This window comes from Carassius gibelio, chromosome A3 (assembly GCF_023724105.1).
Source record: "Carassius gibelio isolate Cgi1373 ecotype wild population from Czech Republic chromosome A3, carGib1.2-hapl.c, whole genome shotgun sequence".
Lineage (NCBI taxonomy): Eukaryota > Metazoa > Chordata > Actinopteri > Cypriniformes > Cyprinidae > Carassius > Carassius gibelio.
The window spans coordinates 5,507,103-5,524,078 of NC_068373.1; the positions used below are offsets into that span (position 1 = coordinate 5,507,103).

Consider the following 16,976-nt stretch of genomic DNA (forward strand, 5'->3'; position numbering starts at 1 on the left):
AAAGCCGTTTGCAGCGGCACACACATGACAGACACAGCCCCCGGCCCCTTTAAATGCACCTAGAAGTCGTGACTCCCGACAATGAATAACGTCAGTCATCCGACTAATTTAACACTGCAGGATAACAATAACAGGATAGACAGTCAGCAATCGGGTATTCCACATGGCGTTTTATTTATTTATTATCACAGAACATATTATTAATCAAAATTTGCACCTAACGTTACCCAGCCCGGGTAGCCTAGGCTACTGTATATTATGAGCACCACAAGATAACTCCTGATTTTCTTTAACTTTAAATAATGCAGTTATCAAAGTACAAGTATGCTTACTTGTAAACACAACCTTAAACAGGCTTGCAGATTTAAATCTATTTAGAAATGATGAACAACCAGCCAGCCAATGATCTAACAGAAATTAACAGCTGCCTGTCAAACAAAAATGATAACAAACCGAATTAAATCCTTCACTGCCACACAAGCAAATGACAAATCGCTTAATAGCCGAACTAATTATTATTAAAGTGTCACTCACAGTCACAAGCCTAAATTCGCTTTAACACAGTCCTCTTACATTTACTCTTCAAAGTAGTGATTAAAACGTAGCGTTAAATTTGAGGTCGAATTTTTGGCGGTCGACAGACGTTTTTCACCAAAGCAGAGTGTGCATTTTACCGTTATGTTCTTTTCTTTTTCGTTGACAAATTGAAAATAATGTGCGTACTTCCATAAACCAAATGCTGTCCTCTCTGCTATCTTGCCGGGAGTTCGAAAAAAAAAAAAAACCCACACGCACACACAGGGTCAGGCGCAGGGCACAGACGCATCACAGCCATTGACATTACGATCACAGAGCTTCGGCTCCGCTGATACTGTACATCTGCAGGTGACACAGTAGACCTAGGCCTACTGTCTGACAAAAAGCAGGCTGCAGTCGGGATTTTCCTTTCCTTAAAATAACGGATTACTTTTAAAAAAAAATAACGAAGTTACTGATTACTTACGCACAAAACTAACGCGTTAAGTTACAAATTTCAGGAAAAAAGTAATTAGAGTACTCTAACGCGTTACTTTGTAACACGTTACCCACAACACTGATGCTGTTATTTGTTTCCATGGAAAACAAAGTGAGAAAATTGTAAGAATCTTTATTTAGCCACATCCGTGTTTCTTTTGTGTTCCATGGAGGTTCAGAATGACATGAGGGAAAGTAAATAATGACCATTTTCATTTATGGGTAAACAGTTTCTTAAACTCAAAGGTTAAAAATGACCCTTTTAGTACACTGATAAGAAAGGCTGTGATAATGAAGGTCTTCTTACCCAGTCTGGCTTAGGATTCCAGTGGCTGATGGCAGACGATGATGAGCTGGACAGACGTCTCCTTGCCATCTCTGCCTCAGTGTAGAAGACATCCTGGAAAGAAGCATCACTGTTATCACCTTCATTTAAAGAGCAACTCATAAATGTGATTCTGTGTTTGCTCCACTAACCTCATTGTCTCTTCCTGAGATGGACTCTGTGTCGCTGGTTCCAGCAGCAACGCTGTGTTCAGGAGTTTGTGGGGATTCTGTCTGAGGCACAGCTACCAAAGTACCGTCTTCTGAAACCTGCGACTTCTCCGTCAGTTTATCAATGCCTAAAGAGAGTCGGTCTGTCTTTCAAAGCAACAACAAAGTTCCACTGTCTCATGTAAACTAGTTAATACTAACACCAATGAGCAAAGCTACCTGGCATGGCCACCAAACTGGCCTTCAGAGTGCCGGGTTCAGCCGGCACAGCTGGGCGTGAGCCCTCCATGGACACCGTCTCCTGCGAGCTGGTGCGAGATATGACATCTGGAGATTTCTTCTTCCTCTGCAAGGCCTTCTGAATGGTGGTGGGGTCAGAGGGCAGGTTGGCCAGCTGATGGAAGACGTTGCGCTTCCGAATGATGGCGTACACCAAATTACAGTTACCTAATCCAAATATTATCAGAGATGTGGTCAGGGGAGGAATTTAAAGGAGGCCTGAGGCAAAAATCCCACCGTAGTGGACCAAAATGCCCCCCAAATCCAAGATAAGAGAGCTAAAAATTCCCCTACACAACTAAACTAAATCTGTTTTGACTGTTGATTTCAGTTTCATGCTTGGTGGAGTGAACTGACTTAACCTGAGAAACTGAGTTTTAAGCCATTTTAAAAGAAATTACACATCTATTTACACTATTAATGACACTATTAATACTAGCGCTTTCCATTCTAATACTATTCTGTTTAAAAAAAAAGGTGCCAGGTGTACTGCGTTAAGTTGGACTTGTCACAGCACTTACTTATTGTTGGCCTTTGTTTGTTTTAATCGCTTCTACTGTCCTCATTTGTAAGTCACTTTGGATAAAAGCATCTGCTAAATAATTAAATGCATGAAAATTAAATGAAAAGTGGAAATAAAAGTGTTTATTGTGACACTGGATTTAGATCTGCTCACATTGAATCACATTTTTTTAACCGCTTTTTGCTTATGAATGCGACAGCCAATCAGAGGCATTTAGATTAGTAATCAAATTCTGAACTCTCATGAATTATAACATCATAAACATTAACGTGCAGATACACTTTAAATAAGAGATTTAGTTTGCAGTTGCGTTTTCAGCAAGAGTGCATAACTTGCGCTAAACTGAAGTCATGTACCGCTTCAGCGATGGGGAATGTTCTTTGCATGCTTATTGTAGATAATTTACAATAGACTTTAGACCAAGATGGCGGTGCAAACACATCGTGAGGCTCAGCGTCTGACCAGATTTCAGAAAAAAAGTGTTAATTTACCTGGTTATTTCCTTTGTGTTTGCTCAATTCACTTATGCGAACTACAGCTATGGTAAATAGTCACTTTTGGACATCATCAAGCAGTGTTCCAACATAGTTTTAGACCATCCATTCGACTTCAGCGAACTCCTGCCCGAGGTAAAGAGATCACCATGGACTAGCGTACTAAACGGAAGTGTTCGGCGTTGAGATCGTAAACAAAGACGGAGAAAGCGTCGAGGGCTGCGTGCTAAGCTAAGGCTAAACCCACATTGTCCAGCTCTGCCCAGCATCTTCCTTGCCAATGTACAGTCTCTGATGAACAAGATGGATATATCTAAAGATCTGGACCCTCACACAAAATTGGCTTATGGACTGTAATTTTATGTTCTTCACTGAAACATGGCTCTGCAACGACGTCCCAAACAGCGTGGTGCATATGGATGGACGCTCTTTCTTCAGGGCTGACAGAGTAGCAGCAACCTCTGATAAAAACAAGGGTGGTGGAGTATGCATTTATGTAAACAGATCATGGTGCACAGGCTCTGTCATTGTTGATACCTACTGCTCTGCTGATCTGGAGTTCCTGATTATCAAGTGCAGGCCAATCTATCTACTACGTGAGTTTACTTGCATTGTTGCTGCTGCAGTTTATGTTTGGACACAATGAAAGAAATTTGAGCTGCTATTAGCAAATTACAAACCTTGCACCCGGATGGAGCCTTTATTGTTGCTGGGGACTTTAATGACTGCAATTTGAGATCTGTTCTCCCTAAATTTCACCAAAATGTCTCCTGCAGTACAATGGGACTTAAAACATTGGACCACGTTTATACTATTGTGACTGATGCCTACAAAGTCACACCCTTCCCACACATGGTTCAGTCTGACAAACCTCTCTTTGTTCCTGCTTCCCAAGTACACACCCGGTCATCAAATGTGTGAAACTCTTCAACATCATTTCCAGCACATAGACAGGAATGAGTTTGCTGACCAAGCCACCAAAAACTCTCAGATCAACATTGACAATTACACCGACTCTGTCCTGGAGCACATCAACAGATGTGTGGGCAGAGTGACCACACACAAAAAAATTAAATTGTTCCCCAATCAGAACATTCATCAGAGAGGTTCACCTCCTGTTCAAAGCAAGAGATGCAGCCTTAAGGTCTGGAGAACGGGAGGCTTACAGCTCAGCCAGAGCCAACCAGAGGAAGGGTATCTGCCAAACTCACATAAACAGAGGATTGAAGAACACTTAAATTCTTAAGACCCCCGGCGTATGTGGCAAGGACTACAAACCACCTAACACTGTGCCCCCATTCAGCTCTGCTTCCCTCCCGGAAGAGCTCAATCACTTTTATGCTTGTTTTGATCAAAATAATAAGGAGATCTCACTCAAAGCGGAGCATCAACCCAATGAGCTGCCTCTCACACTCTCCACATCAGATGTTTACTCCACTCTGTGTAAGGTGAACGCACGGAAGGCAGCCGGCCCTGATTGAATACCTGGTCGTGTGCTTAAAGCCTGTGCAGAGCAGCTGGCTGAGGTCTTCACGGAAATTTTCATTCAGTCCCTGGACCAAACAACTGTCCCCACTAGCTTCAAAACCCCCACCATCGTGCCAGTGCCAAAGCACTCCACTGCCTCGATCCCTAACGACTTCTGTCCTGTTGCACTCACCCCCATCATTGCCAAGTGCTTTGAGAAACTGGTTGCTACATCTCCCTGATACACTAGACCCATTCCATCACCGCAATAGGTCAACAGAGGATGCCATCTCAATGGCCCTTCACTCTGCCCTTACTCACCTGGACAGTCAAAATGCGGTTCATTGATTTCAGTTCTGCATTTAATACGGTAATCCCCTCAAAGCTGATCTCCAAACTCCGCCAGCTTGGAATCAGCACATCCATCTGCAACTGGATTCTAGATTTTCTGACTAACAGACCTCAGTCTGATAAGTTAGATAACCTCTCATCCTCCACCATCACCCTGAACACTGGAGTGCCACAGGGCTGCGTACTGAGCCCTCTCCTGTAATCAGTATTCACCCATTACTGCGTTCCTGTTTATGGCTCCAACACCATAATCAAATTTGCAGATGATCTGATCAAGGATGATGATGAGTCACCCTACAGGGATGAGGTACAGCACCTGGCTGTGTGGTGTGCCACTAACAACCTGGAACTAAACACCCAGAAGACTAAGGAGATCATTGTGGACTTCAGGCGGACTAGGAGTCATGCACACACTCTCATCTACATCAACGGAGCTGTAGTGGAGAGTGTGTCGAGTTAAGTTCCTTGGCATCCACATCTCTGATGACCTCACATGGTCCCTTAACACCTCCACCCTAGTCAAAAAGGCACAGCAGCGCCTTTACTTCTTACAGGGCCTTAAAGTTCACCTGAGTCCCGGGATCCTTGTGGAATTCTACCGCTGAACCATTGTGAGCATACTCATGAACTGCATCTCAGTATGGTATTGCTCCGCATCTGACCGAGAAAACTGCTCAACGGATCACCGGCACCCAGTTAACTTCCATTGAGAACATTTATCACAAGCGCTGCCTGGGCAGGGCAAGAAACATAATCAAGGATGCCTCTCACCCTAACCATGGGCTTTTCACCCTCCTTCCATCCAGCAGGCGTTACAGGAGCCTACGCTCTCGCACTAGAGAGCTTCTTCCCCGAGCCTCACCGTCAATCGAACCTGCAACTGCTTTATTACTGCACTGGTCACAGTACTTTAAATACTTTAAATGTACTGCACTACTCATATTCTGCACAGACTGCAAATTGTTTGAGCTATTACACTATAAACTATCCACTAAAGTTTTAACAGTACAAAGCACAGCAAACAATTTCTATAAAATATACTTTACTTTACTTTATTGGTTTATAGTAATGTGGACAACCTCTTTTAATCAAAAGAGCAGCTTTAGCCTCTACGGCTAATTTCCAGCTGTAGTCCCCAGCCAGTTATTAATTGGCATACATCAATAAATACATTGCAATTAATACAAGGCTTAAGCAAGAGCTTAGACAAACAAACAAGGTGGTACAAAATTGAAACAGACAAGCAGGCACAAATTACAAAGACATAAAAGCAGGTCAAGCAATAAACTAGAGAAAATTGACACCAAAGATAATCATGCAAAGGCCACATTGAAGCACATATAAGACATAGCATTGAGACAGTCAGCAGAGATCAAGTGGCAGAAGCATGATCATGTCACATCTAGTGCGCACATCACATCTAGCATATTAATGTGTGCAGGTGTAATTGTCGGTTAGCCAATTTTTAAGGTGTGCAGTAAAAGTCGAATACATATGTATGTTTTTAATTGTAATGGGCAATGAGTTCCAGTTATGTATTGCAGTAAAAGAAAATGATAATTGACCAAATGCACTTTTTCTTAGTGGGATTACTAGGTCGCCACGTGTGGTGCTTCTGGTATTATGACTGCTGTTATTACGTTGGATTATGAATGAATTGAAAGGAGGCGGAGCGGAATTATGTAAAATTTTGTGAACCAGACAAATATTTTTGTATTTGATTACATTTTCCCAGCTCAGCAGTTTATAGTTTTTAAGGATTATACAATGGTGTAAACTGTTAGGCTTCTGGTCCAAGATTTTAAGAGTTTTTTTATAAATAGTTGCTAGTGGCTTAAGTGATGAGCTGTTAGTTTGTCCCCAGCTTGTCAGACAATATGTTAGATGTGACATAATCATTGCATCCATAAATAATTTAGCAGCATTAAAAGTAAGGGCACTTCTAATATATCTAAAATTAGCTAAACTAAACTTGACCCTATTGCAGACTTTCTTAATATGTGTTTTAAAAGAGAGATTAGAATCAATAATAACGCCCAGATATTTAAATTGTGGCACAATAGTAATGTTTTGACCCGAAATTGATATGATTGACACACTATTACATTGTCTTTTTGTAAAAAACATTCCCACAGTTTTATCTACATTTAATTGAAGACATGAGCGATTTAGCCAATTGGTGATCTGGTCCATGGCTTTGGTCAATTTTGTGGCAGCCAGATTTTTTGTCTTGGCATGCACATAAATTACAGTATCATCCGCGTACATTATTGTATTGATGTCAGGGCAAACTGATGGCAAATCATTAATATATAGACTAAACAAAAGCGGGCCAAGTATTGATCCTTGTGGCACCCCTGTGCATAAATTAAGAGCTAGTGAACGATGGGTGTTCACAGAAACAAATTGAGTTCTACCAGTTAAATATGACTCAAACCATTTAATTGCAGAGGGGGAAAAATTAAAAGTAGAGAGTTTGGCAATAAGGACCTGATGGTTGACTGTGTCAAATGCTTTACGGAGGTCTAAAAACACAGCGCCAACAACACCTCCCTTGTCCACCATTTCTCTAACAGTCTCTAAAAAGTAACAGTTAGCCGTTTCTGTGGAGTGATGGGCCCGGAAGCCAAACTGCATCGGATGAAGTGTGAAGGGACTATTATTAAGAAAAGAGACAAGCTGTTCTGACACACATTTTTCAGCAACCTTAGAGACTACTGGAAGAATACTAATTGGGCGGTAGTTAGATATGTTCCGTGGGTCATTTGACTTAAATATGGGAGTTACAATTGCAGTCTTCCAGGTGGTTGGAAATATCCCCTCTAGTACTGACTGATTAAAAATTTGTGTGATAGGATAAGATAGATGTTCTTTCAGGCATTTAAGCATTTTCGAGTCCATTCCATAAATATCTTTTGTTGATGAGATTTTAAGAGAATTAATAATTGCCTGAGTTTTTACTTCACAGATAGGTTGAATGCTAAAAGAAGGCATGCTTTCATCTATTGTGACAACATTTCCAGTTATTGGGGAAAAATTCTGTGTGATTTCATTCACAGAATTAATAAAATATTCATTAAAAGCTACAGCTATTTGAGCTGGGTCTTGAATTAGTTTACCATTCAGGTTCAATTCTAACTGGTTTCTAATCTTATGGCTAATTCCCATCACATTCTTAATCTGTTCCCAGATCAGTTTTGTGTTACCTTTTCCCTCATTAATAATTGTCATAAAAAAATTGGCTTTAGCCTTTCTTATCACTTTAATCACTTGATTGCGTAATGAAGTGAACCTATACCTATCACTATTTAATTTTGTTTTTAATGATCTTTTTAAAGCGGAGTCTCTTTCTTTCATCAAATTAAATATTTCAGTATTGAGCCAGGGGAGTGCATTTGCTTTTTTCTTTCCTTTTACCTCTCTAGTAAACTCCTTAACTAGGTTTTGTAGCTTATCATTGCACTACTGTTATTTTGCATAGAATACATTGTTTAACAATACTATTGCACACTTATCCAACTGTATTTATTAACACTGTTCTTGTATTTTTGTAAATAATGTATGTTGCCAATTGCCTAATGGTAAGAGACTTTGACTCCTAACCCTAAGGTTGTGGTTTCAAGTTTCAGGCCGGCAAGTCTACCTTAAGCAAGGCACTGAACCCGCAACTGCTCCCCGGGCGCCGCAGCATAAACGGCTGCTCCAGGTGTGTGTTCAAGGGGTGTGTGTGTGTTCACTGCTGTGTGTGTGCACTTTGGATGGGTAAAATGCAGAGCACGAATTCTGAATATGGGTCACCATAATTGGCTGTATGTCAAGTCACTTTCAATTGCCTCCAGCTCTGCAGCCTAAGGACAGCTTTTGCTGATATTAATAACATTTTATTGGTATCAGACTATGGTGTTCTGATATAACAGACTCAAATAATTGGCTAATTTTAAGTGTTTGACATAAAAGACAATTTAAAAACATTTAATAATGCAATTATTAAAAACTGCTCTTATGAAAAAAAAAAATGCAAACAGTCAGATACTTTAAGGGTTCACATTGGTAATTTGGACGTGGAGTTGGCAGAATAGCAAGAGAGTGTCTAAAAGGCTTCTTCAAAAGATGAGCGCGAGTGTCGATCTTACCATCAAACTGGTACTGAATGATATTATTGAAGGCCTCCAGCAAGAAGAAGACCAGGTGGTGATTCTGAGGAGCAGAAAACAGGAACCAGGTGGTGGAGAACGCCTCCAGGAGATGCAGGAGCTTGTTGGCCGCAACCATGGAAAGACTCTTCAGGTAGGGAGACACTAAACAGGGACAAGGTATTATGTGATGCAAAGAACACAACGTTTGACTGTTACTCACCAAAACTACAGAGAGTTTTTTTTATTTATTTATTTAGGAAGCATTCATTCTACATTAATCGGTCCGTTCCATTTGAAATAAAGCCCTTTTTGATCTCATGGAATCAACTGCACTTGTTCTCTTTGATGAAAAGACCCTCACCCTAAGTGGAAAAATTCATTCTGACTCTTACCACATGAAAGCAAGAAAGTGTCACCTCTAGTTTTTTAATCCGAATCCAAGTAAAGCCCTGTGCAAACCCAGACTCTATTAATACTCACCATTTACCACAATAGTGAGCAGACAGTCATAGAGAGGCTGCAAACGCTGATGGCCACTGGTTATTATCTTGTGGAAAACCTTCAGACATAACCAGTTTTTTAGAGATTTCAAAATAACACATATGTTTTTATATTCGAACCAGACACAAAAATAACTATTTATGTGAATTGCAAGACTGAAGCGGGCAAGCGTCTCACCACGATGAGCAGGTCGGCATGTGTGCCCGTGAACACAGGGATGTCCATAGGGACGTGAAGAGAGTACGGCTTGTTCAGACGCACACCGAAGTTCCTCTCTCCACTAAGCAGCAGCAGAATGAAGACGCTGATGTGCATGAGGCCGACCCGGGCTGAAGATCAACATGCAGAATAACAGCGTCACAGAAGCCATTTAATAGAGATCTTACAGGGTACAGGAAGTAATTGTTCGTTTCTGATGTAAGAAACCTTTATAGGTACAACCAATTATAAAGAGTTAGATCACCCCAAAATGAAAGTTGTGTCATCATTTACTCCCCCTCATGTTGTTTGAAACCTGTAACACTTCAGTTAATCTTTGAAATATGAATAAAACGTGATATATATGATGGACAGATTTAATTTAACCTTTTTTTAATTTAACACATAACAATCTGGTAAATGGAAACTCAAATGTGGTTTGATCTCAGATGTCGCTCAAGCACATGTAAGCTTTCGCAAGAACAAATGAAGTTTCTTTTCGTGTTGTTGATCTTCCATTCACCATAATTGATGTGTTCTATGAATGTGCATTGATCAATGTTTATACATGATTAAAAGCCAAAAGCAATCGAGTCTCTTCAAAAGACTTGGATTAAATCGTGGGATTCATATAATAAGCTACTACAGTGTCAATTTATACATTTTTTAACATATAGCCAAGTATGGTGACCCATATTCAGAATTCGTGCTCTGCATTTAACCCATTCAAAGTGCACACACACTTTTTGGTTAATATACCTCAAGTGGACAGGCAAAAGGTTGAGAGAATATAAAAAAAAGCTGCATTTGTTTTCTATAAGTGAATGGAAGTCTTATGTGTAAGACATGGGGGTGAGTAAAAGATGACTATCCCTTTAAAATCTTCCTTTCAGCACACTTACACTGGTCAGCTCGGGCATCATTCAGGTAATACAGAATAGGCACTAATATGTCCAACACATCACTGCTCTTCAGCACAAAGAACAGGAATTTCTGAAACAGAAAAGACGGGAATTACATGCAAATTATTCACCGTCATTATTTGAAGATGACTGTATTTTATAAATCTCTTACTTTGTTGAAGTCACAGAGTTTCCAGAAGAGGACCAGCAGTTCCTGGTGAAACTGGATCTTTTTGGTTGAGTTGGGCAGGTATGTTTGAGTGAGTGGGTTGGTCAGCAGCCGCGCCAAACCTTTCAGCACAAAGTCGTAATCCTGCAGACACGAGGAAAACAGCTCAAACATAAGGAGAACAATACAGTTCCTTTGTATTTTCTTGAAAGATACTAAGATGAAAGCTCTCCATACCTCCTCCCTGTGAATTCTGGACAGGTAATTCACAAACAGGTTATTTGGACCAACAGACTACGAAAAAAGAAAGAAAAATAGAAGCTAAAGTTCAGACAGTGACCATTAGACTATTATTATTCATTCTGTCTATCCCGATTTGATCCAGATCCTTTGCCTTTCATTGACCTTCACTGCGTGTGAGTGGATGTTGTGTATATTATTGGGTGTGGTGTGCTTACATCCTGGTCTCCCATGCTGGAGGGGGAGGATGGGCGGTACGGCTGTCCGCCCTCGTGCTCCAGGGTCACTATGAGGATCTGCACGGCCTGCTCCACCAGCTGCTCACGGTAGTCAGAGAAGAGCAGGTGGTTGTAGGGGATCCCGTAACCTATCGGGTCATACGCGCACACCACGTTCAGCAGGGAGGTGAAGAGAGGTAGAGCGTGTCTGAAACAAGCAGAGGCTGTCAACGTTTACAAAACATTGCATGATCAGGATTGCATGATGATAGTACATAGAACAGAACTAGGGAATTCTGGATTGATGGCAGGATGTTGTCGTTTTTTAAACTGATTGTCCAGTACAAATGTCTAAACATTCTTTAATCAAGATACATTTATTTTAAAAAGAGCAAAATGACAAAACATAATAAGTAAAATTTTCAGAAAAATGTATCAAAATAATATGAAGTTTGGAAGAGCCAGGGCATTTTTAAATATTACTGATTGTAATCGTCTGAAATTCATATACACCTAGATTACTTGAGGGTGGCTTTTAGGAGAGTAAATAATGGGGTAATTTTCATTTTTTGGTGAACTATATCTTTAAACAGGAAAATAGCGTGCTGAAAATGCAAGAGGACAATAGAAAACCCTTGATTTTTCAGTTAAGGTCAGTTCATCATTGATTCGGTTTTGTCATCACCCAGCTCAGTTCAGTTTAAATAGTGTCTGTGCACTCGGGTTGACAATATTGCCAGAAATTAAGAATCCCCAAATGGCAAAGAACCAGAACTTCATCTGTGACAGAAATGGAGAAAAACCTTGAAAGTTAATTTAGTAAATGGATCCTGATTTAAGAATGCATTGGAAAGCAATGCAAAAAAACTTAGTAATACTTATTTAATATATTGTTACTATTGTGTTCTGAGTGGTTTTTAGTGTGCTGCTATGCGGTTGCAAGCATGTGCTGGATGTTCGTTTGATGGTTTCCTCCAGGCCCAAATCAAAAGAGCCCACACTGAAGTTTACACACTAGTGTTTAATACTCAGGATTAGAGGCTTAATTTAGCAAACACCACTAGTAAGTCTCAGGGTGTTTAAATGGGGAGTGTTGTGCATTCGTCTTTTGCGTGTCATTAGTGATATGGACCTGTTTTCAGTGGAACAGAAGAAGGTGACCCAGGGGTTGAGAATACTGTTATCTGATGTTGGCGGCAGGTACATGGCCTCTGAGAAACAGGTGAGCAGTAACCTCAGCAGCTCAGTCCTATAAAACACACCACATACAGAGGAGTGAAACATGCACCACTGGATGTTTAACACATTCAAACTGCTCATTTGACTAATCGGACCTTTAAATATCTGATCTGAATCTCCGTTTGGGTGGAAAAACAGGTGTGGCTTTTTAACGTCTTGTGTGGTTACTGATTAAAAGGTCACCATGGAAACTCAAATAAACACATGTGGCTGTGGGAATGGAGTCTATCTTATGTCCCATCACTCTTACCTGTTGATATCATGGATGTAGTTGAGTGGGGGGGACTGAGCGAAACCCACTCCAGCCTCCCAGATATATTCACAGCTGTCCAGTGACTGCATGTCCTCAACCGAGTCCTGAACATAAGTAACAGAAACTCAACCTGAGACTGAATTTACTGGAAAATGAACACAGACAGACTATGGGAAAAATTAACTAAGAGCATTTCATTACATTACATTGCCAATTATTAATAAAGCTGTCCTTAACACTGATGAATTAGTAATACACTACTGGGGTGCCTCAGGGCTCTGTTCTTGGACCACTTCTCTTACTTGTCTACATGGCATCATTGGGTTCTGTCATTCAGAATCATGAGTAACACTGATAAATTTATTTCATAGCATTAATAAATTTGATTAATTTGATAAAATAGCCATTTCATTACATTTGGTGTGACTAGAGGGTATTGTGTGTGGAGGGGAGTCATTTTTAGACTTCTGTTTTATTATTATCTCAACTAAATGTTTATTCCAGTCTATGGATTGTTCAATCAGTGTTTTTTTTTTTTTTTTTTTAGTTGCACAGTATATTACACACAGCACAAGGAAGTTTTAAACTATTTGAGACTGAAGTTTATTTCCATTAATTCCCATAGAGAGTTTCCAGTCTTGAAAATTCCCAGAATTTTGCAACTCTAGTTAAAATATATGAGATTTAAACAAATTGGATTGATGTCAAATATATAAACCTTGTTACTGGTTATTTAAACCACACTCAGGTAATTATTCACTGTTATAGAAGTTTAATTTCTATTTACACTTACATTTAAATTTAATCATCTGGCAGACACTTTTGTCCAAAGCAATATCCAAATGAGGGCAATAAAAGCAATCCAATCAACCAACCAAGTGCAATGACAAGTCCTGCTAAGTTTTTATTTATTTATTATATATATATATATATATATATATATATATATATATATATATATATATATATATATATATATATAACTCATTTACTATATTTCACCCAACCATAGACTTAAACCAACAGATACTATAAGTGCTTACACAGTTTTAGTGCTCAAGCCTTAAAGAAGTGTGTATTTACGGAATAATGCAGTTTTAACAGGGTGCATTTAAAAACGCGTTAAAGAAAAAAAACAACATTTTATTAATGTATAGGTTCCTTTTTTTAAATCCTTGCTTTAACAACACCATCATTGTTTCACTCTTTAAATATGTAACTTGTACATATCTAATGTATCCGTTTGTTACTATCCATATTGGCAGACAGACAGACAGTAGTGAACTCACAGGTCTTCCTTTCTTGTGGCTCTGAACAGTGAAGTCTGGACAGAAGAGCAAGTCAGCCACAGCCAATAAGAGAGACTCTGCCAGCGGACGGGCGCCTTCATCTTCCTCCTCCATATCATCCATCTATATGAAGACGAGAATCACAAAAAAATCACAAAAAATCAAAATGGTACTTGATTTACTTTACTTCTTTTATTATAGTATATAGTATGTTTATTTGATTACAGTGATTATTTGAAGATAACCTGACTATGTAGGAAAGGTTGGAACTAATTTGTAGAAACCTGGATTCCTCTTAGAGCAAATAACCAACCACATCTAGGACATGAAAATGAACAAATGTGCTTGTGTGAATGTATCACCTTTTGAGGTGAGGGACATTCATTTGAGTGCATAATCCTACACTGCTATTTCTGAATGCACTTCCTTGAAGTCACACTGCTGAATATCAATCAGCTTCTGTGAACTCCAAACAAGAAGGTGAGTTGCTAGCACTTAATGGTTATTATTTAGTGAATGCTCCCCACCCCGGCTCTGCCAGTGCCCGGGACGGTGGACCAGAAGAACCCCCTCCAGTCCTGGTCCTCAAAGATGTAGGGCAGGATTCGAGACAGCATGCGAGTGCAGTTCAGCACGATCCGTTTCTCCTTCTCTGTTGGGCAGCCGGACTCGGCTCCCTGAACCAACTTCTCCACTGCCTGTGGGAAAACACAGACACACTCATGACATAATGTACAGAAGACCGTATGAACATGAGCACAAACACATCCACGTGCATGGGAGTGTATTTACTTTTCTGCTTAGCAATACTAAATATTCATGAATGTAGAAAGTACACCAAGAGGTCGAATTGCAAGTAAAAACATACAAGATACAAATACTCATAAAAACAAATATTCAAAACATAATCTACCAAGCAATAATACGATATACATAAGCAAACATATACATACACAGCCATCAAATATGCATGCAGGCATATACTGTATACCCATACATATATACACTCACAAACAATAAAAACAGAAATTTGTTTTGTATGAAAAGTCATATTTCTTTAAAACAAATGACATTGCCTTTGATGTCCTTTGTTATATCTTTTGTTATTCAGACATTCAGATAAGTGTGAAATACATTTGGGGCCATTGTGAAACTACATCATCTTTAAATATTTACACAATATAACATCTTTACTTATGATCTGATGTCATGCTGTTATTCCTTCGGTACATAGTAAAGCAACACGTCTCTCTCTCTCTCTCTCTTTCTCTCCGTGGCAAACTCCTCTGGCAGGATGTGCACTTAAAGACTATGAAAGTTTCTAATCATGCTGTCTTTCTGATGGGCAGCCTCAAACAGGAAGTCCAGTGATTGAGACAGGAAGGGGAAAGCGCCAGCTGTTTTCCTGTCCCACCAACAACTCACACAACCACTGCCTATTATTGATGAGGCACTTTCTCTAATGACTGAATGTTAATGCTACACGTATGTAACGGGTGTCATGTTTCGGCACAGATGGACCCATACTGAACGCTACCTTGTAACACAGTGTTGCCAGATTGGAGGGTGATTCCTCCCGGACGGCTCGGATCTCAGCGGCGGGCAGCAGGGCAAACACATCCTGAACGGTGGTAGCAGTATCAGCCCAGAACTGATCCCAGAACACGTCGTCTGTGGCTTCCACAGGCTAGGGGCAGGCGAGGAGGATGAGGTTTTAATGCATAAGTATAAGACTGAAGCAACAGCTGGGCTGATCCAAACATTGAATTCATAAATCACATCAATCTTTAATTAACAGTTAAAAATAACAATGCAATCATGTTGAGTTGACACTGTGCAGCTAATCATTTGACATTCCCAGTTAAAATCCTGTTTAAAAATGAAAGTTTAAACAAGTCAAGTAGTGACAGCAGCATCCTGTGGTATTACATGGTATTATCCTTGACAACATTTGACTGATTTTTATATAATACATGCATTTTTTGAGCTCATACTAATTAAGAGACTATATACTGTATAAATATGTATGATATATTCCGTTTTATCTGTTAACTACCCCTATACACTTATTATTAACTTATCTTTGGATGACTTGACAATTAAAAAACAAAAGACTTCACGTCAGAAGGGGCGGGATCTCGCGTACCTCGTCATATAATGACGCAAATGATGAAACAAACAAACAAAAAAAGTACAGTAAATTGCATAAAATAAGATATTAAAATTCAGTTCAAAGTTATTTAGAGAGGTTTACGCTTAAAACAACTGAAAGGAAATAAAATACAGTTATATTGAAGATATGTTCCCTCATGCAGTTTAGCTCTATAATTTATCTTGTTTTAAAAATGTTTAGCGGTTATTGCATTGACACAATAATAATAATAATTTACAAGTAATGCACGGAAATAAGTGATATATAATAAATTATTACGATAACACCAAAATTAGTTTAAATAAGGAATGTCCTTGAGTAAAATAAAGCAGATGTTTACTTAAACACAGATAAACACGTGACACCTGTCTTATTATGGGCAAACGTAAGCTTCGTTATTCTGATACAAATAACAGCGAACAGCGCACCTATATGAAAACTAAAGAATGATTTTATTTCACTGATTGTGTTTGATCTGTCTGTGAGGTGTTGCAGAGGTCTCCATCTGGAAACACACACGCGCTCCTAACTACAGCCTCGAATAACACCAAACACACGAACCTGTGTTTTCGTGGTCAGCTGGATCACCGCCTTCCTGAAATGTAGCTTTGAGTCTGTATTTCCCATTTTTTCCCGATGTGATCGTTTAATGATGAGGCTCGTCTCTAATCCCCGTCACCTCCTCCTCTGCGTGTGTCATCTGCGGAGGCGGCGGCCGCGGTGCTGCGATACAGCCACAAACTTCCGGGAGGAGACTACTATGGTCAGGGCCAGGGTCATGAATATTAATTAGGTAATGTGTCGTCAGTCCAGTAGGCGTAACTGATTGGCTTAACGACAGAAAGGCCGTAAACGGCTCTGGCGGTCCCCAGTCAGAAATTTATCAAGGGTTTCAGTCAGAAACGCAGGAATGACTCTGGAATATTACTTAGGTTACGCAACTGGACGCACAAGAAAGGTTACCGAGCAACGTCAGTCAGCTAACATTAATATTCATGAGCCTGGTCTCTGCCACAGTTACCATAGTAAGATTCATAAATTCCAAACGCACTAGGC

At 39.7% G+C, this 16,976-nt stretch overlaps 1 protein-coding gene across 1 annotated transcript in view; it reads right to left on the minus strand.

The window, feature by feature from the left end:
• LOC127944320 (protein HID1) overlaps positions 1-16,666 on the minus strand; it is a 30,272-nt gene extending 13,606 nt beyond the window's left edge. The window contains exons 1-16 of the mRNA XM_052540208.1: positions 16,482-16,666; positions 15,306-15,455; positions 14,296-14,466; positions 13,769-13,891; positions 12,477-12,583; positions 12,120-12,236; positions 10,988-11,195; positions 10,767-10,823; positions 10,533-10,673; positions 10,361-10,451; positions 9,438-9,589; positions 9,240-9,318; positions 8,757-8,921; positions 1,729-1,956; positions 1,492-1,637; positions 1,322-1,414 (exon numbers count right to left, since the gene is read on the minus strand). Of these exons, the coding sequence (XP_052396168.1) occupies positions 1,322-1,414; positions 1,492-1,637; positions 1,729-1,956; positions 8,757-8,921; positions 9,240-9,318; positions 9,438-9,589; positions 10,361-10,451; positions 10,533-10,673; positions 10,767-10,823; positions 10,988-11,195; positions 12,120-12,236; positions 12,477-12,583; positions 13,769-13,891; positions 14,296-14,466; positions 15,306-15,455; positions 16,482-16,547 (2,094 nt within the window). The 5' untranslated portion in view covers positions 16,548-16,666. The remainder of the gene's footprint in view (positions 1-1,321; positions 1,415-1,491; positions 1,638-1,728; positions 1,957-8,756; positions 8,922-9,239; positions 9,319-9,437; positions 9,590-10,360; positions 10,452-10,532; positions 10,674-10,766; positions 10,824-10,987; positions 11,196-12,119; positions 12,237-12,476; positions 12,584-13,768; positions 13,892-14,295; positions 14,467-15,305; positions 15,456-16,481) is intronic.
• Between the last annotated feature and the right edge of the window lie 310 nt (positions 16,667-16,976).